Here is a 19,774-nt window from a genome sequence, read left to right as displayed (position 1 = left end):
AATACAGGGAGTGAGGGGGGGAGACTCTTCAAGAGTCTATACTTTCCCACACTCTGATTCTTCTCTCCCTACAAGTTTGGTCTATTATGTCTCCTAATTCCATCCTAATTTTCAGTGCAGAATGCCAGATATTTTGAAGATTACTATTTATTTGAAAATTTGATTCGCTCATTTGAGGTGCTCTTGGCAACTCAATTTCTTGTGCTTTATACGTTTTCATTTTATTTCTGGATTTGAAGCTTCAAATTTCATAATTTTAGATTCCTGTTCTTAAAGAAATTCAGAAAGAGACAGGTAGAATCAGTTGAATTCATGAATTAAACTGTCATTAAAATAGAGAGAGAATGACCTCTTTAGGGCAAGGTGTACAAACATCCTTAAATCTACCTGTGTCACTGAAAAAGAATCTGCTTTCACACAGAGTTATCCAAGCCACTTGTGCTGACACAAATTTTATATTCCACTTCGATAAAATTCTCTCATTTAAATATCAAACTAAGCAATCCCTGTAAAGTGTTCAAAACAAGACGTACATGTACACATCTAACATGTACAATCTCATCTGAGATGCACTTAAATGCAGCCTTTTCCAATCTGCACCCCCTTCTGTGTGAATGTTCCTGTGCTTCATTCATGCAATCCAGAGAAATTATCTCACAGAACTCTAAGCCAACAAACAGGTGGTAAGTCATCCAAAAACTGAGGAGAAAGAGTAGGAACAGATTCTAGTGCTCACCTTTTGTGCAAATCCCAACTCCAAAATGTACCAGCTTGCTAACATTCTATATTGTATGTGTGTTTCTTTTCCTTCTCTAAAAGTATTTATAAATGTTGCTAGAATGCCAGTGCATATTCAGACTGTAAGAATACAGATAAGTACATGCTCTTTGCATATGCTGAGTATAAGATTCCTAACTGTTAATTCTAACAGCATTCTTTTTTCTTTTCACATTTTAACACAGCACACATTCCTCAGGAAGCACTGCGAACATGCCAAGTTTGCAGTTTGAAAACAAAGCTCGTTTTGAATTATCCAAGTGCAAAAGAAAAACTTTTTTGCTTTCAGTTGATTTTTTAGGGCATTTATTTTAGAAGTAGAAATGATTTAATTCCAGTGAATCCAGTATTCCCAAAGAAGGCAGTCTTCCCCTGATGTCCTTTAAGTCAGGCTGAGTTCAGCCCCAAGGAGAAATTCCTTAGACCCCCTTTCAAGAGCCTGAAATTAGGAGTTTAGAAGTAAGTAAGCTTTCATATGTTAAACCAAATATTGTGGAAGTTATTATTGTTGAATATACAAAATATCCAGAATGATACTTGGCTCTTCAGCACATTACAAAGAGAGTTTGCATTTATTCTTGCCCCAGCAAGTATGGATAAGAAATGTGTTAAAGTGTTAGGTGGAATACAGATGGGACAATCTGGCCAGGAAATGTTGAAGCTTGCAAAGTAGGGAGCATCAAACCTCAGACGTTTTGAGAGGTAATCTACAACCTTCTCCTTAAAAACTAACTTTTAAACCCTCAAAACCCCTTGTCCTTATTTTCCACTCCTTCGAAGGGTACAAGAGAATTTTTTTTTTCTCAGAACTAAAGTCATTCATTGTGACTCCTAAGATTCCGTGCTCGAGATAGCCCTAGTTAGTTCATTCATTTTAAACCCTGTTTTAAGCATGCTTGCATCCACAGCATCGCCTCATGCCTGGGATCCCTGTACTCAGTGGCCCAGAGGTCTTTATCCCCTAGAAGCTGAGTGCCCAGAGAAGGGCTGGGCTCACTTTAAACAGAGCTAGTCTTGGGGATTGATGACTTTGCAAGTCCGGCTAACGAACGGTCCCTGGCTGCTGTGCTGTTGTGGACTCGGTTTCTCCTCCAGCTTCTCTGCCCCCATTTCCATCCCCGTAGCCACCCACCGCCACTCCAATTCCCCTTGGGCAGGTAAGGTTTCCTTTACACTTTGCCCACACTTTCCTGTCTTGCTTACCCACAGCCACAAAGGAAAGAGTCCAATTATTTGATCTCTTTATTTTTGAGTATTCAGCTGAAGGGAAATAAAACAAGACAAAATTAAGATTTGAAATTGATCTTTAAAAAAAAAACCCACAGACATAGGTAAAGGTGGAACTTTTTCAAGATTCCTGCAACCAAGTTCAAATAAGAATGGCGGAATACTCTTGAGATTCAGATTTACAAAAGATAAAAAGATGATTTCTGCCTATTCTCTAACTGATTCCAAGAGATCAGATCCTGTAGGCAGAAGATGCAGTCACAGGAGTGACTTATCAGAGTGCGCTTTGTTTTAGGAAGACCTGGCTGTAAACTATTACGTGGAGGTCAAGTGGAATCTGATTTTCAGACAGACATTGACTTTAAAATATGGCAGCGACTCAAGAAGCAGGCATGTTGGCATGCTGTGGTCGTTGTCTATGAATATTTGTAAAAGTAGTGATAGACAAACCCTGCAGGTCGCCCCTCCCATGAAAGCTTAGCCTTGTTCGCCCTCCGCGGAGGGGATTCTTCTTGCCCTCACTTCCCCTAGAAGGCTGAGCCTTCTGTCCGGCCTCAGGCGCTCCAGACTCTGGGGTTTCCGGGGACCCAGACCCAAGCTGAGAGCCTCAGTGGAGCACAGCCACGTGGCCTGCCTGTGCGTCGCCTGAGCTCCCGCCTCCTCCTCCGGACACCGTGGGCCGCGACCCTCGGTCAGGCCCAGAAAGGCAAGCTTAGCTAATTCGCTGCTGAGAGTCCAGACAGTGGAGAGTGTGAGCGGATAGCCGAGCACAGGGCACGCAACTTCCGCACCCCCAAACCTGCCCCGAAAACCAACTACTGCTTTTGACCTCTGGTTTGCTTTGCAACTTAAAGAATGAACATGAAACGGTTATTCTCTCCCAACTCGTTCCAAAAAAAAGAAAAAAGTCTAGCGTTGCAAGGATGGGCTTCTCTTCCACGGCAGCGTCCCTTCTTTCCCAGCTCACCAACTTTTGTTGCTTCCGACTTGACAGAATCTGCATTAACACCCTCTTCGGGACTTTCACTGTGACTTAGATAGAAACGCTTAAAATGTAAAAAGTGTCCAAATAACTGGAATGCGTTTGGGGCGCGCGAAACAGAATTGCTCACTGGACCTCCCAGGAATGGGGAGTGAGGAGTGGGGGTGGGGATGAGGGCTCTCCCAACCATCAGCCCCGCGCGTCCTGGCAACGTTGAGCCCCCATCTCACTCTCTCAGAGCCGACTTTCAGAGGACACAATGCAGAGCCTTATCTGGGAGTGGGGTGGGGATGAAATGGCCACAGGGACTCCCCCTTGGGCTAGTAGCACAGGCAATCAGGGCCGCGGCGAGGCCATCGCTTTGCCCCCGTCCGGCCCTGCTGCCTTCTCCAAGGACAGGACTGCCTTCCGCGGGAGAATGAACTTCTGCCTCTTTCTAGCACCTTCGGCGGTGTAGTCCTTTTGTAGTTTGTAGTCTGCTGTTGGGAAACGTCAGATTGGGTCACTGTAGAGGAAAAAGAAAGGCCCAGATGCTTCTCGAGGAAGGGTGAGAGAATAGGCCGGGGCGCAGATCTGCAGTCCCCGGCGCGGCCACGTCTTCAGAAACGCCCACGACCTCAGAACCAGCCACGGTGGTTTGGCCCTTGGGACTCCAGGGGCCGGTCTACCTGACCATCGGGTGGGCTCCGCCGTCGCCGGTGTTCTTGCCAGTCCCCCCGCCCCAGCAATCCCAAACCGCGCCACGGACCTAGAGGGTCCTGGGGCGAGATGAGACTTCACCCACTGCGTAGAAGCTGTTGCCGCCGCTGCTGTCACAGTCACTCCGGGAGGGACCGACAAGGCGGCGGGATGGTCCCCTCTGGCCGCTTCCCCCGGCGGCGCCCGGGTGCGGGGGCGCGGCCCGCTCGCTCCGGCGCGGAAGGAAATCGCCCCGCGCCCGCGGGCGGAGGGCGGCGGGGAGGGAAGGGGGAGGGCAGCAAGGAGGCGGGCAGAGGGGCCGGCCGCCTGGGCCAGGTCGTTTTTGAATGGTTTGGGAGAACGAATTGTTAGACCCCGAAGAAGGGGGGTGGGGACGGAGAAGGGGGGCTGGAAAGCGGAAACTTTCCTATAAAACTTCGAAAAGTCCCTCCTCCCCACGTCAGGCCAATGACACCGCTGCCCCCAAACTTTCCGCCTGCACGGAGGTATAAGAGCCTCCAAGTCTGCAGCGCTCGCCCAACTCCCAGACACCTCGCGGGCTCGCCGGCACCGGCAGCCTTTCCAGGAGGCCGAGCGGGGTGTGCGTGCGGCCGTTGGGCGCCTTCTTTTTGGACCTCGGGGCCATCCACACCGTCCCCTCCCCCTCCCGCCTCCCTCCCCGCCTCCCCCGCGCTCCCTCCCCGCGGAGATCCTCCCTGTCCCTCCTCCCGCTCCCTCCTCCGCGGGCCGCACCGCCCGGGCCGGCGCCGCGCGTGGGGGAAGCTGGCGGGCTGAGGCGCCCCGCTCTCCTCCTCTTCCCCGGGCCGCCCTTCTGCCCCGGGCCTGCGAGGCCGCGCGTTGCCGCCCAAGAGATGATGCAGGACGTGTCCAGCTCGCCAGTCTCGCCGGCCGACGACAGCCTCAGCAACAGCGAGGAGGAGCCGGACCGGCAGCAGCCGCCGAGCGGAAAGCGCGGGGGGCGCAAGCGGCGCAGCAGCCGGCGCAGCGCGGGGGGCGGCGCGGGGCCCGGCGGGGCCGCGGGCGGGGGCGTCGGAGGCGGCGAGGAGCCTGGCAGCCCAGCCCAAGGCAAGCGCGGCAAGAAGTCTGCGGGCTGCGGTGGCGGCGGCGGCGGCGCGGGCGGCGGCGGCGGCGGCGGCAGCAGCAGCGGCGGCGGGAGCCCGCAGTCCTACGAGGAGCTGCAGACGCAGCGGGTCATGGCCAACGTGCGGGAGCGCCAGCGCACGCAGTCGCTGAACGAGGCGTTCGCCGCGCTGCGGAAGATCATCCCCACGCTGCCCTCGGACAAGCTGAGCAAGATCCAGACCCTCAAGTTGGCGGCCAGGTACATCGACTTCCTCTACCAGGTCCTACAGAGCGACGAGCTGGACTCCAAGATGGCAAGCTGCAGCTATGTGGCCCACGAGCGGCTCAGCTACGCCTTCTCGGTCTGGAGGATGGAGGGGGCCTGGTCCATGTCCGCGTCCCACTAGCAGGCGGAGCTCCCCACCCCCTCGGCAGGGCCGGAGACCTAGGTAAGGACCCGGCGCCTTTGCGCCCCATCACCGCTCAGGTGGCAGACCGACTGACGGCCGGGCCGCGTCTCCCACTCCCCTGTCAGCCTTCCCACCCAACCTGGCATCGCCACCGCATCCCCCGAGCGTTCCTGGAAGGCAGCTCAGTCCCGGCTAGGGAGAGAGGGATGCGCCCTCGTGAGGGGTGTGCGTGTGCGTGAGTGTGCGTGACAGACAGGAGGGAAGGCTGAGAAAGATTCGAGGGTCTTGGGTAAGGACGGTCTTGCCAGCGCCTCCCTTTCTTTTGGCTTTAAGTTTTCGTTCTCCTTAAAACAAATGTTTCCAAATTCCACCTCCTCCTTTCCGCCCACCCACTTCCTCTTGCCCTTGGGCTGAAATCCTTCCAGGTTGTTCAGCGTAACTTCTCCGTGGTGGTGATAAGAGCAGTGCTCACTAGTCTTAGAAAACAGCCAGAGACCTCAACAATAACCAACTTTCCCCCCTCTGGGTTTTTGCAGATGTCATTGTTTCCAGAGAAGGAGAAAATGGACAGTCTAGAGACTCTGGAGCTGGATAACTAAAAATAAATATATATGCCAAAGATTTTTCTTGGAAATTAGAAGAGCAGAACCCAAATTCAAAGAAACAGGGCGTGGGGCGCACTTTTAAAAGAGAAAGCGAGACAGGCCCCGTGGACAGTGATTCCCAGACGGGCAACGGCACCATCCTCACACCTCTACATTCTGATAGAAGTCTGAACAGTTGTTTGTGTTTTGTTTTTTTTTTTTGACGAAGAATGTTTTTGTTTTTATTTTTTCATGCATGCATTCTCAAGAGGTCGTGCCAATCAGCCACTGAAAGGAAAGGCATCATTATGGACTTTTCTCCATTTTAAAATGGTAACAATCAGAGGAATTTTAAGAACACCTTTAGAAATAAAAATACTGGGATCAAACTGACTTGCAAAATCACAGTCAGTTAATTCCTTTTTTTCATTCTTCCTCTGAGGGAAAAAAAACTTAAAATACAAAAAACAACATTCTATTTATTTATTGATGACCCATGGTAAAATGCAAATAGATCCGATGTCTAAATGCATTCATATTTTTATGATTGTTTTGTAAATATCTTTGTATATTATTTTTCTGCAATAAATAAATATGATTGAAAATTGTAAGAACCTTAAAGTTTGGTCTATATTTTTGAAGGATTAAGTTGGAGGTAAAAACCTGCTTGTTTAACTCTGGAGACACCCAGGAGGGTGAGGGGGCACTAATATAAACAAAGCAGTGAAAAACTCAAACCAGTTACTGACAGATACAGGCATGTTATTTAGAAAGACAGCTTTATCATTCCAGTTGGGTGTTCAGTGGACTCAGCATCTCCCCTTCATCTCTTATTAGGTATCCGGACAGCAAAAACTTAATAGTTATTCACCTCTCTTATAGTTTGAGAAGGCAGTTGTAAAACAGTTAAGTGCAAATAAGCACTACAAAGTCAGCACTATTTTCTCTTATTACTGTGTATTTTTGTCATGCTCTCTACTCTTTATGAGGATTTTTAAATAATAGGTTTATTTCAGTGAAAGGATGCATAAAGTGTTATCAAAATTACCTATCTATACACACATATAAATGAATACAAATGTATAGAAAATAAAGTTTTATTCAGCATGACAGAATTTCATTTATAAAGCGCTTAACTCTTTCATGAATGAGAATGCCATTTAACGTCAAGTTTGCTAAAAAGAAAAGATAAAGTTAAGAGTATTTTCCCATGTTGATGGCCATTTGGGAAGCATGCTCCTTCTTTATATGTAAAGAAAATACAGCTATGGAGTAGAAAACAATAAAGAAGCTAAACTTTAAGTATCTTCAGTAACTACTGGAACAATTACAATTTTAAATGCTATAGCTATTCATTTTATAGTCGGTTCGTTAGCAAATACATTTTATCCAAAATTACACAGAATTTTTCCCTGGTTACTTACATGTATACAAAATCTGATTCACTTAAGTAAAAGAATAACAGGGACAAATGTTGCTTGATTTTTAATTTCATTCTGGTTATTTCTGGGCCAGAAAAATACTGGCTTTTATAATGAATACCCATAGAAATAGTAAGTTTGTATCACTAAGTGCTTAACTTTTGTATCCAGTTTATTGCCTTCAAGTATATAATTAGGGATGCTTTCAAACTGGAAAATAATTTTGCTGCCTCATTCAAATAATGACTGGCAAATAAGTGTATGAATCCAAACAGATAGTGTTTGCTCAGCTCAGATTGAGATTATTGTATTGCCTGAAGGTTTTCCCCCCTCTCCACACATCATCATAGAATGCTGACATAACAATATTGTAAATTTATTATTGTGAGTATTTTAGACCATGTTTTACAATAAGAAGCCTGTAGAATCTACTTAATATTAAAAGATTAGTGAAAGCTTGGGGAAATAATGTTTTAGATTTTGATAGTCCTTTACAAAATAACAAGACAAACATTATTCGTGGAGTGTGTGTGTGTATGTGTGTGTAAAGCAGAAATGTAAAGAGGGTGCCCTAGAAGGGTGAGGGAGAGCATCAAGATGGTAATTCTCTCTTTTGTGTGTGTCATCGAACCACCTCCATTTTCTAAATTGTTCATGGGGGAATCTTGTTACTAGCTTGGTCTGACTATTTAATATTTCAGATTTCTTGACGTACATCAGAATGGAGCTGACCATCCTTGCTGAGAAGGTAATTTATATCTTATCTCTGATGATGTAGAAACTAGAAGTTTCAAAAAAGGTAGCCTTCCATTTGCCTTTTTTCTTTTTCTTTTCTTTTTTTCTCTGTGTGTGTCTCTCTGTGTTTGTGTGTGTGTGTGTGTTGTTCTCTCCACTTTTCACATAAGAGAAAAGACGTGGGAGAAAAGCAAATGCCACATTTATGTTGAGTAATACTAAACACTAAACTGAAGGTAATATTTTCCTCGAGATTTTCAGATAAAGAAATGAATGAAATAAAGGTGGTGAATAGTTTTACTCTGAGTGAGGATTCACGGTGGAAAATATTAACTATTAGAATACAATTTTCAGCTTGCCAGACTATTTCTGTATTCCCAACCTTTCCCACCCCATACACACCACATTGCCAATTCTTTTTTTGAATAGAAATGAAGCATCTGTGTTTCTTTCTATCAATATTTCCTATTTTCATTTCATTTCATTTTATTTTTTACTACCGATTCTTACTTAAAGGATATTTAAGATGAATTACCTCTGTTTCAGAAGTGAGAGTTTAATATGACGTCTGGACCCAGGAGTCTTTACCCTTTAGCCAGAATGTATTCACTGAAGGAAAAGTATTGCATTAAATTGTCTTGGGTGAATTCTGAACTACTGAATGTTTCCTTTACTGTGCACATAATTTTTTTCATCTTGCTTTTACTTTCGTTGGATTGATAGCCTTCAGTCATAAGAAGGCAGTAGATTTTTGTTTCCATTACACACATTTCCCCTCTTTGTGCACACACTTGCTAACAAGCACGTGCCCAGATGATAAGTCATGCACAGTTGCAGGTACCCTCCCCAAAGTGCAACATGAATAAAAGAACGTAAAATAGCAGAAACTCACACAACGTGTGTACTTTTCCCCCACACTCAGCAAGGACACAAACTTCTCGCTCCTTCGGTCCTCAGGCTCATATTCATAATGGAGCTTTTTAAGGGACATTTGGCCTCTTGCAAAAAAGTCGAGCATTTTGCACATTCCACGGTTTGGCAAACTCAGAACTGGTTATTTTCTCTAGACCGGTATCAAGTTCTTCTCAGGCATATGATTTCACTTGAAGTCCTGCCCAGGAATCCTTCAAAGTGAGCGTTTGTCCCGCTCTCATGATGTCAGGCGGTTTTCCCTGCATCTGTAATTTGAAGAAAAACAAACAAACCTGCGGGGAACAAACGCCACGGAAACCCAAACAGAACTCCGTGGGGAGCGGGAGTCTCACCTGCGGCGAGCGCGGGAGGGGGCACGGCCCCGACTCCCCTGCGTGGGTGGCGGGCGGGAGGCACGGTGGGGAGAGTGACAATGTCCGTGGCCTCCTGGGACAGCGTGGACGGCCCCGGCCCCGGGCCCAGCATTGGGCCGCTGCGCGGAGGAGGCAGCTCCAATTGTCAGCGGTAGCAAGGGAAGCAGCAGCAAGAGATTCAGGCAAAGGCCCAACCTCATATTTCCAGAGACAGGCCTGCATTGCGACAAACAGGGGTCGGGAGAGGGATCCCCAGGGGCCACTTTTCCAGAATTTTCTACCGGTGTGTCGTAAAGCGTGTCCCACCCCCAACACCGGCGAAAGTGGAAGGAAAGTGTACCGGAAAAGTGGAAGGGGAAGTAGGTTTCCTCGTAATTTCTGAAAGCCGATCACCCCACTACTTCCCAGATACCTCAAACCGAGCCCTCGAAAATGCGAACAGGATTATTAATTATCTTTACTTACTGAACAGCAAAAGATAGACCCAGTGAACAGGGCATGGGATACATTTTCCATTCGCTTTTGTCCCAAGGCCCCAGGACGTGAGCCCACTTAATATTCTTAGCAAATCAAAGCACGTGTCCTTTGAAGAAGGTGTGTAATTGGAGTTTAAGGCATGTATGGAATTCCCAGATGTCCATAAAGTAAGAAGGAGCATGTGGCAGGTCACTGGAAGGTGGGGCAGGTTAAAATCACTGGCACTAAAGTCCGCCTTTTATATTCTCCTTTATAAGGGCCACCGAGATAAGCCTTGGGGAAAGGATGGGACCGGATCATAATGAATATCCAGCTTCTCCTATCAGAGTCACAGTAACCATGGTAAAAAAGCACATGGTCAGAAAACCTCAAAGAAAACACTCAATTATATCCGGGATTTCGTGGGCGCCCTGCAATGAGATCGTTTGGGGTTTGCTGCAGTGAGAGCCTCGAACTGCCTGCAGTCTTTCTTGTTTACGTGGACTATTTTCTTTTCCTTCTATTTCCTACCCCCCCCCCCACCCCGCCCCGCCAAGTTTGTGGATGTGTGTCTTCCTACGTATGCGTGCGATTTAGGCTGAAACCAGAGGAACAAAATTCCAGATTAGGAAAAGAAAAGGCAATTCTAAAAACATTCATCCCAGAAGGCAGCCTTCTTGGGGGAAGGGAGATTGCGAGCAAGTGAAATCAAGTTTCTGTAAAACATGCAGTTTAAACATCTACCGGAGAGAGCGAGTGCTCAATGAAAAGACACTCATCAAAATCAGCTGCTCCCTTTCCCTCATTTCACTGAGGTATACAAGGATGTGTATGAGATGGTGGAATCTAAGCGCGAGTTTGCCTGCTGCTTATTAGGCAGGTTTCTTTCTTTGTTTTGTTTTGTTTGTTTTTGGTCTAAAGCCGGAATCGAAGAAAACATGTTTTCTCCTTGGGTTCAAGATGGTGCCCTCACTTACCTGAACAGCGGAGCCAGAGGCGGGAGACGTAAGGATCGGGGGTCTGCCGAAGAAACTGGCCCTGGCAAAGGTTGGCGCTGGGAAGGGGGCGATGTGGGGTCATCTAGTGCTGGGGGTCCCAGCGAAAGGGGCTGGAACAAAGCCTGCCACAGATCTCACCAGTGAGGCAGGCGGGGAGGGGGAAAGGGACGTGCCTGGGGTGACGCGAGTGTGACAAGTGAAAAGTTAAGCAGGTACCTGAAGGAAGTTTATCTTGCCCAGATGTTAGGGCTTTTATGAAATGTCACGTGAAGAGAACAGATGTACAACTTGCAAATGGGGCCACGCCTGTAAATACAAGGGAGGCAAATGCTTGGGGGGAAAATCCAGGCATAAATCATCAACCTCCTTCTCTAAATATCTATTTTCTCCTTTAAATGTTTGCTTCCGGAAAGAGAAGACACATCTTAAGTGCGTCTTCCAGGAGAAGTCACAATCCAATCCTCTGGCCAGCACCCCCCCCACCCCCCCAATCCTCTAGGTGCCTTGGGTGTGGATGGTTTGGGTGGAGGGCACATCTCTTCCCGGCTTTTGTTTTCTTTCTTCACATTCCCCATCCCCCACGTTACTCTCTTGGCTTCTCAAAGACGTTTGATCCTGAGAAACATATCGGATCTCGGTTTGGAAAAGCTGAAACTAATCAATTGCCTTTTTGAAGGGGTAGAGAGTGATAAGAAGAGCGAAGGAATGCCAGGCCTGACAGACCCTAAACCTCCAAGATGCTTGGATGGGCTGAAAGATGAGCGGGTGATCCCTCCCTCCTGGGGTGGGGATCCAGAGCTCTGGGGATCCCTGCTGCCCATGGGGTAGGGATTCTACCAAGTTAAATCATTGGTTTGGCTGCAAGGATTTTTTTTAATGACTTGTACAGATAGGACTTTTTTTCCCCCTACATGCAAAAAGGAAGTTCGGTTTATAAACAAAATTAAAATGAATTAGCAGTTGCCCAGTTGTGGAACAGTCTAATTCCTTTCTCTGTATTTAAAAGAAATGTTCATAGACGTTATTGTGAATATTACCATATGGCACAAGCTTGGGTTTCGGCCCATATTAAGGTTTTAAGTATTTTTCGACAGTAACTTTAAGGTTATACATTAAATGAACTCTGCTGTGGCTCTTCATTTAAATGCAACACTATTCCTAAGTCTTTGTTAAAGTGACATTGCACCTGGCTTACAGTTATTATCTAGCCACCCATTCAGCATTCTTCTTTAAACAAAATTTTAAAGTTGGAGTATTTTTTCCACAATATTAAATCTAAATATATTCAAAGTGATCATATTAGCTTTAAGGGTTGACAGTTTTTTTAATGCACAAGACCAGATAAACAGACATCTTTTCTTTATAGCATTTACTCTAAATACTCATCTAGCCATCCCTGGAGGAACTGAACCTTGATTTATCACCTTTGGGTGTGTATCTGGTGATAGCCCCCAAAGTGCCCTGGACAAAAATCTCAGATCCTGCCCCTCTGGATTTGCTCAGCCTAGATGAATGTTGAGTTGGACCCCAACTCGCTGACTCTGCTATGTAAAGCTCTCCTCTGAGGCTTCCAGACCTCCATTTCTAAACATAGTTCTGGACAAAACAGTCCACATTTCTTTTCCTCTTTTGTTCCTGAAACTTTACACCAATCAAAGAATTGTTACTATTGTTGAAAGCCAACATGAAGCAAACACAGACCTTCTCAGTACTGCAAGTTTAGCAATGACAATGAATCCTTCAGAGAGGTCTGCTGATGCACCCCTAAATCAGTGTTCCATTCCTGGGGCAGAACCCTACCTTCCAGAGCAGCATTCTTTAAAATGTTCTTATAAAGCCCTTTTTCACATCATGGAAGAAGGAAATTTCAGTTAGCCCCTTGCTAAGGTTGCCTCTGGCCTCATTCCTCCCTGACTCCTCTTGCTACTCCTCATCAACACACACCTTTTAAAACTTCTAACTTTGTAACCTATAAAAGAGACCTGGAGCAGAGAATCCTTCTTCCTCTTCCTTTTCTCCAGGCCCCGACTGAGTGAAACTTAAAACACATCTCATAGATCAGTTTTCCTTCTCTGAAGTTAGGCACAGTCCACGACCCGGATTTTCAAATGGCCCAGGCTGGAGTCTGCAATATTTAATCCAGTCGGCTATTAAATGTCCTCTGGCTAAATCAAGAGTATAAGGATCCTTACCGGGATAATGATACCAAGAGCAGTTTGGCGAAGGAAAGGGGGGCTGGGAGGGGGCAGAAGACTCCAGGGATCCTTTGATTTGGAAAATCCTGTTTTTAGAACTCCTGTCAGAGTAATAACAAAGCAAAGTAACATGAAAGAACAACTCTTTGTTCCAGGATATGGTTTTAATGAAATACTACTAACACCCACCCACCCACTATTAATAACCGCTTCTGAGACTCCGCTTTTCCTTTACCTATTAGAGACCAGGAGGCTCTGTAACGTGATCCCCTCTCCCCCTTCTCCCGCCGCCTCCTTTCCTCCCCAATTAAGCCAAAGTGGTTGTTCTGATGAGTCCCGGCCCGCAGATAACCGTGGACTGATGGTACCCTCTGCATCCCGGCTCTGGTCCCTTCTCTCAGCAAAGCCAGGCCCCCGGGGTCTTGACTGCGGGGTCTTCGCCTTCTCCTCTCCGAAGGCGGGCCCCCGCACTTTGGGAGCGAGTTCTCCTGGTCCCTGGCTGGAAGCCTTCTTAGGACCCCAACACTTGTGGCACCAAAGGGATGGCGTGCCCCAAATCTGTCTGCTTTGGCTCCCAGCTTACCCTGCCCGGAGCTCTTTTGTTGATTTAAAACACCCGGAGGGACTGCAACTCATAGAGCAAATGGGGCTGGGGGTAGGGGAGGGGAGCGAAGAGGCAGGGAGTGGGGGAATCGCCAGAAAAAAAGAACGACAATTGGGGGGGAGCAAACTTTTAGGCAGCGGGGACAAGGTATTTTACCAGCCGCGTCTGTCATCTGTAGGTAGTGTAAAGATAGAACCGAGCCTGACCAAAGAGGTTCGTTCGTAAATCACGCGTAAGAAATGAATTGTGAGGAGTAAAAGACACGTGTCGAATAATCTCAACCCGGAGTCCGCTCGCAGCCAGCGGGGTTCGCAACGCGCTCTCCCGCGGTATCCGCGCGCCCCGCGCGACTCCCAGCAGGGAATGTATCTGGGGGGAGGTCTCTCCTGCCCCGTCCTCCCCACCCCCAACCCCACCCCACCCACTAGCTTCCGCCGTAGACTCCCGGCCGGGTCAGGCGTGATCCATCCAGACTTGAGATTTCAATATAATCGGTTGACTCTGGATTGACTATGGAAGTCGTGGGGGAAAGCTGGGGTCTTTTCATTTCCGAGGCGAGAAAACTGGTCTCTCAAAATCGAAGACATCTCCCCTGCAGATCCCCTCTTAGGGTTCTCGTCCCTCTGACGATCCCCCTTGAGAGCTCTCGGAAATTTGCAAAGTGTTACGGTGCAAATGCAACGCAACCCGGGGAGTTTAGCGAGAGCAGAAATTGCCTGGGCGGGTGTTTTCTGTTCGGAGTTTTGTGAAGTTTCGGACAACTAGATTTGCAGCGCTAGTGTGATATGGAAGGAGTGGTTGCTGTCCTCTAAACTAGCACCAAGTGGATTTCCTTTCTCCGCCTCCCACCTCCCAAACACCGGACTCTCTCGCACCTGCTTCTGCTGGTTGAAAAAACAAGCGAAAGCGAATGTCCAGTCCCGCGTGCTAAACGCTCGCGCCAGCTGTTCGGAGGACTCCAGAAACGCGTATTGGGCGAGTTTAGAAGCGCTGTGGTTGGCTGTCTCCAAGAAAGCAGTTGACAATGTTAAGAGAAGATAGTCTGTGAATTTTGTGCGGGGATTTACAACGACAAATGCCCCTTACCCCTTCTTTTCCCCTCAGTTTTAGCATCCTCCTGATAAGCAGGATTTTGCTAATAATAAGTGTTTATGGTTCCAGGAACTGCACTTTGATCTAGGATTTTGGGGGTGGAGTGTCTAAGGGGTCTCTAGACGCTTGTCTGATTTGAATGGTTTTCAGGATGATTTATGGCAAAAGGCTCCCTTCTGACACTTCCAGATGCCAAAGCTCTTACCTTCCAGGCAGGGGTGAGGGAAGCCTGCTTCCAATAGCCACTCGGATGAGAGCCCGCGCGCCTACCGCGCCCGCCTGCCGGTCACCCGAAATTGACAGTGTGCACCAGCCTCCTTCTGGAGCAGCTGATAACCTTTCCCCGCCTTCCAACTAAGGAAGAGGGAGGGCCCTTCTTTTTATAATGACAAAGCTACGGAGGGAAACCAAGTCACCCGCCTGTAAAGTTATCTCTCTCGGTTAACTCTATTTTATGCAATTAACCACCTGCTCCCGCCCCGTTGGTGGTTTGCTGTTAATACGATTTGACCCCAAATGTGAAGCGGGGCGGGAATAAGCCCTCCGTTGGGACCCCTGGTGGTTTCACCCTCCGGCCTCAGCCTCTGGCCGCGGCCTCGGGAATCGCCATTCTGGTTCCCGCGGGGCGGAGGCCCGGGCGGCGCTCAGAAGCTGCCGGGGCGTCAGGGGGTAGGAGGCGATGTCTTCTCGAGAGCTCCCTGCAGTCTCTGCACGGCGAGGCGAGGCCAGGAAAAATAACCCTCCCGACTCAATGACTGTGAGCTCCACCGGGAAGCTGAAAAGCTGAAATGTGCGCCGCTGCAGGGGGGCAGGTCAGACAGGGCGGACGCTAGCGCGGTTTTAGGGGACCCCTAAGGCCGGCAGAACTGAGAACGCGCTACAGACATTTGTCAACCTGAAACCAAAGGTGGGCCTGACCCACAGCAGCCTCCAGCGGCCGCTCTTCCCAGAGGAAAGGAGGGAGGTTTTCCAGCCATTTCTTCTTTCGAAATGTAACAGACTGGGGACTGGGAAGGAGGCACTTTGTTTTCTTTCTGTTTTCCTAAGGTGAAGGCAAATTAAGGAAGGAATTAGCCGCGCAGGCTTGAAGACCGGCGGTGAGGAGGGTCGAGGCCAGGGCACGGCTAGCAAATGTCTGCTTACAGAGAAAGGTTTGGCCCTGAACGGTAGTCTGGTTATTTGCTTAAAATCCCACAAGGCAGGGAATCTGTATATTTGGGGAACAGTGTCTGACCATTTCCGTCTTTTTTTTGATGAGCCTTTGCCCTCCCGCCTCCCATGTCCTTTCGGTGTTAGTAACTTGAAGGTCAGCCGTTTGTTTTCCCAATGGAAAATAAGGCTGATTTCCTGGGTGAAAGAGAATGGATTAACTTGAGAGCATTTTTAAAAACTTTATTTCCCAATGTATAAGCTTTCTTCGTTCTTCATTGCCCGTTACAAAACAAGGAACCAGGTCAGAGTTTATTGGTTTATGTAGAACCGATCCTGATTTGATAAGCTTAATCATATGACAAAAGGCATGCTAATTATCCCCTCCTCTCTCTCAAAGGGCAGTTTGAGAGTTTTTTCAAATTCACTGCCTTTTTCCTTGAGTTCCCATTACTACATCAAAAGACTTAGATCACCTCTTGTCTTTACTGTATGTATATATTCAAGAGCATAAAAATATTAAAAAAAAAAACTTTCCCAACATCAATCCTATCAAATGTTTAACAGCTGAAGGATATTCATCTTTAGGAGTCAGGCCAAAATGTCAATAAAAATTTAATTATTTCTGAAACATATGGGAGTACTTACAAGACCCAAAATGTGATACTAAGTATTGATATTAAGAGGAAACCAAACAATATATTTTCATATCTGCTGGTCAAGACCTTATAACCCCCCAAAAGTTTCACAAGCCACAGAGATTTTTATTTTCCTAACCATGTTTCTAACTAGCATGAAAGACAGGTTGGTGGTCAAAGGAGTCATCTGTATTCTGTGTAAATTAGTGTTGAGCTCCTATGTGTTTGGCATTTATTTTCTGTAGAAGGCTCTGATGTCTACCATAGCAAATGTTATTTCATTGGGGGAGGAGGGGAAGGTGTACACTGGTGTGGCCATTTTAAATTTTTAATAGCTAACACAAATTGCCTTCTGAAATATTTCATCCAAATAGTCTTTCAACCTATAATTCTGCCGTGTTGAGAGATGGCCCTTTACAATGGAAGATAACGCAGGTGGTGTTATTTTTGTAGCTGGCTGTGATGAGCAAGACCCCTGTGTGACTTGGAATAATCTTTTTTCCACTTATAAGCAGCAGCTTCTTTTCCACTTATAGCTTCCTTAGGATATTTGAGTTCTAAGAAATAACATGAAACTTTAACTGCTGAATTACAGGTTATCTGCTGGTTGGCTACTGCTTTGGGGCCAATCCTTTGATAAATCGTGGTATAGGTAGCTGGTTTGACTTCATTGTCATTATTTCCAGTTTTCCCTGTGGTTCGCTTCACAACACCTTCAAGAGTTGCTTTGGATACCTGGTTATCTGCTTCCCTAGATAATAGGTTCCCAGTGTCAGTTTTAGCCAGATGTTGATTTATTGATACATATCTTCCTTGATTGGTTACCAGTAGGCTCCCCACTGTGGCTATGAAGTCTCCATTTCTCTCAAGGTTTAGATTCATTTAATTCAACCATTTAATTTATGGCAAAGGACTCTGAAGTCCAGAGTGTTTAGGATATTTGCCCAAGACTAATTGGGCCTAGTCCAGTGTTTTTTTTTCTCTACTTGGGGGCATGATTTTAAGATTTTTGAACAGGTTAGTAAACTCCAGAATTGACCGGAATACTAGAACTACCCATTTTCTTCCAGCTGAGCATTTATTCTCCAAGGTTCACTATCTTTCTCTTTTACTACAAAGTTTTACATAAAGTAGATAAGACCACAACTGTCTCTTAATAAGTGAGGCTAGACACTATTCTGCATAGACATAACACCTGGTAAATTACATTTACCAGGATCCTATTTAGCTGTTTTATCTTTTCATTTTCTAAGGATGAAAATGAGTATGTTTTTATTTACACTAAAAATTCCAATAGTAGTATTATGAATATGTGTACCTTTCAGAGTAGTTTTTATTTTTGATTTTTTACAATTACTGTGCAAAGCCTTGGTTGTGGAAAAATGCCCCAAGACCATTATTTTTGCCTTTTATAAGGATAATTACCATTAAGAATATTATGAATTCAAGACTGATGGAAAAAGAAAGATAATTTAACTAGCATGTGCAAAAACTGTTTCTTGAGTAGAAAAACCAGGAGTACAGTTTGCCCCATGGAGTGATTATGGAATGAGGCAGAACCAAAGGAGACTGATCATAAGTGGGTTTTCCTACTCTGTACAAATGATCCCAGAGGCCTTTTGAATTTGTGATCTGCAGTGCTATTCTTATGTCTGACATGCTTTCCTAGTGGGTTTTGTTTTCTGGAGTTACTGATGCAAAGAACAACATGAAATCAGCTTTTAGGTAGCACAATTCAGGAAAATAACAACCTAGGTAAAGGTGTGTGAACTTATTCGAATGTATGGCCAGAAGTGACTCTCATTTACTCCTATAAAATATCTACTCAGTTGTCTGATTGTACAGCTAGAGTGAAATATCATGTAGATCTGCAGAAGCAATTTCAAAATGTTCACTCTTCCCCAAGCACTCTTCCCCCAGCAACAGGCTGTGTCAGTGGCCACTATACTACCTTAAATTTAACAGAGTCATGATTATTCAGTCCACAAACATTTCTTGAGGGTCTCTCTAAGGTCTGAAGCCTATGTGGAAGTGACTATGTTGTGCTCATTATAACAAACAAAGTCACCTCTAATCACAGAAGGCTGGTCTCACCTGTGGATATTTGCTGTGTATGCACAGAAGCCCTTACAGTAGTTACTTCACCCCAGTTTTCTTTGCTCTTCTGGAGTAATGCAGAAAATTAGGACTCTCCTAAGTGTGGAAGAATAGGGGTGGAGAGGCAAACGTGGTTCCTCTCCGTTTAGCATTCTAAGAGTGGAAACTTGACAACAGAGAGTAGAAGTGAATCCAAGAGTACATTTTTTTTGCCTTTGCTATTTTTATTTCTTTTCAATGCGCATTCATTGATCTGTAGCAAAATCCTATAGATTAATAGTTGCTTATTAGACTTCAAGATTTTCGTAGACAGGTGCCTATCCAGCTCACTGCTATAATCCCAGCACCTTGCTTAGTACCTGTCGCATGGCATTTTTGTTGATTTGAACTAACATCACCATTATACTATCGGGAAACTGAGGTAGAGAGGCAGAATCCACATCTAAAAGAACCAAAATAATGACAATATGACAGTCCCATACTCTTATGGCGGAGGAATTCATATACTTGTCTCTCAGGTTTACCTTTAGGATGAAAACCCAAGTAAGCACAAAATAAGACATTTATTAAAACATTGATATTCAGACTTTCTTTTAACTCAAGTGTTTTAGAGTGTCTTTCTGTTTGGAGCCCATAGCTGCCGTTTTCCTATATGATTTCTTTGTGTGATTAAATAAAGGGAAACTTTTTCCCCCCCAGGGCATATGGCTTGCGTGGAAGAGCGGTCAGAGTCAGGCTGATTTCAGGCCCTATTAGTCCGTGGACCAAGTGCCTTTGTTCAGTGAACATCCCTCACAACTATGCGTAGCAGTCTTGGCACCCCCCAAGGCCATCATTGTCAAATTTAATAAGGAATCTGGCTAGCTTATTATAGGTGCATTTTCATGTCTGTGAAATTGACCCCACTTGATTTCTATGAAAGATCCAAACTCAGACTCTTCACATGTGCTTCTTAACCACACTGGAGCAGTCTACCCAGAAAGGTGTCTTCTCCTGCTCCAGCCAATTGGGGGTTCCATTTTCCTATATTCTGGTGCCATGAGCAGCTCTACATTGCCCTGTTGCCTCCTAAAACAGCATGATCACTGATAACTAAACAATACATGTCAATCAGTATCTACTGAAAAACTGAAAACTCCAAGATACTTATTGCATACATGCACATATATTCCAAACCCAAGAGTGGTGGTTTAGAGATTGAAATGTAATTGATTGTGAATTGAAAAGAGGGACTTGAAAACATTTTAAATTTGGCGTGATTAGTATGAATGGAGAAAGCTGCTTCTCCATCCCCATTTTTCCTCCTGCCTTCCCCCCTTCACCCTAGGGGTGCAGTGAATTTGTGTAATTTAAGGCAGGTGG

At 46.0% G+C, this 19,774-nt stretch overlaps 1 protein-coding gene across 1 annotated transcript; it reads left to right on the top strand.

Annotated features, from left to right (window-relative positions):
- The first annotated feature begins 4,404 nt into the window (after positions 1 to 4,404).
- Positions 4,405 to 5,190, top strand: TWIST1 (twist family bHLH transcription factor 1). Its single transcript, XM_057733740.1, has one exon. The coding sequence runs from the start codon at positions 4,537 to 4,539 to the stop codon at positions 5,152 to 5,154; it is 618 nt and encodes a 205-aa protein (XP_057589723.1). The 5' UTR covers positions 4,405 to 4,536; the 3' UTR covers positions 5,155 to 5,190.
- Positions 5,191 to 19,774: the final 14,584 nt, after the last annotated feature.

The sequence above is a fragment of the Hippopotamus amphibius genome, chromosome 4 (assembly GCF_030028045.1).
Source record: "Hippopotamus amphibius kiboko isolate mHipAmp2 chromosome 4, mHipAmp2.hap2, whole genome shotgun sequence".
Classification (NCBI taxonomy): domain Eukaryota; kingdom Metazoa; phylum Chordata; class Mammalia; order Artiodactyla; family Hippopotamidae; genus Hippopotamus; species Hippopotamus amphibius.
Note: the sequence above shows the minus strand (reverse complement) of the source record. Positions and strands in the feature narration are given on the sequence as shown.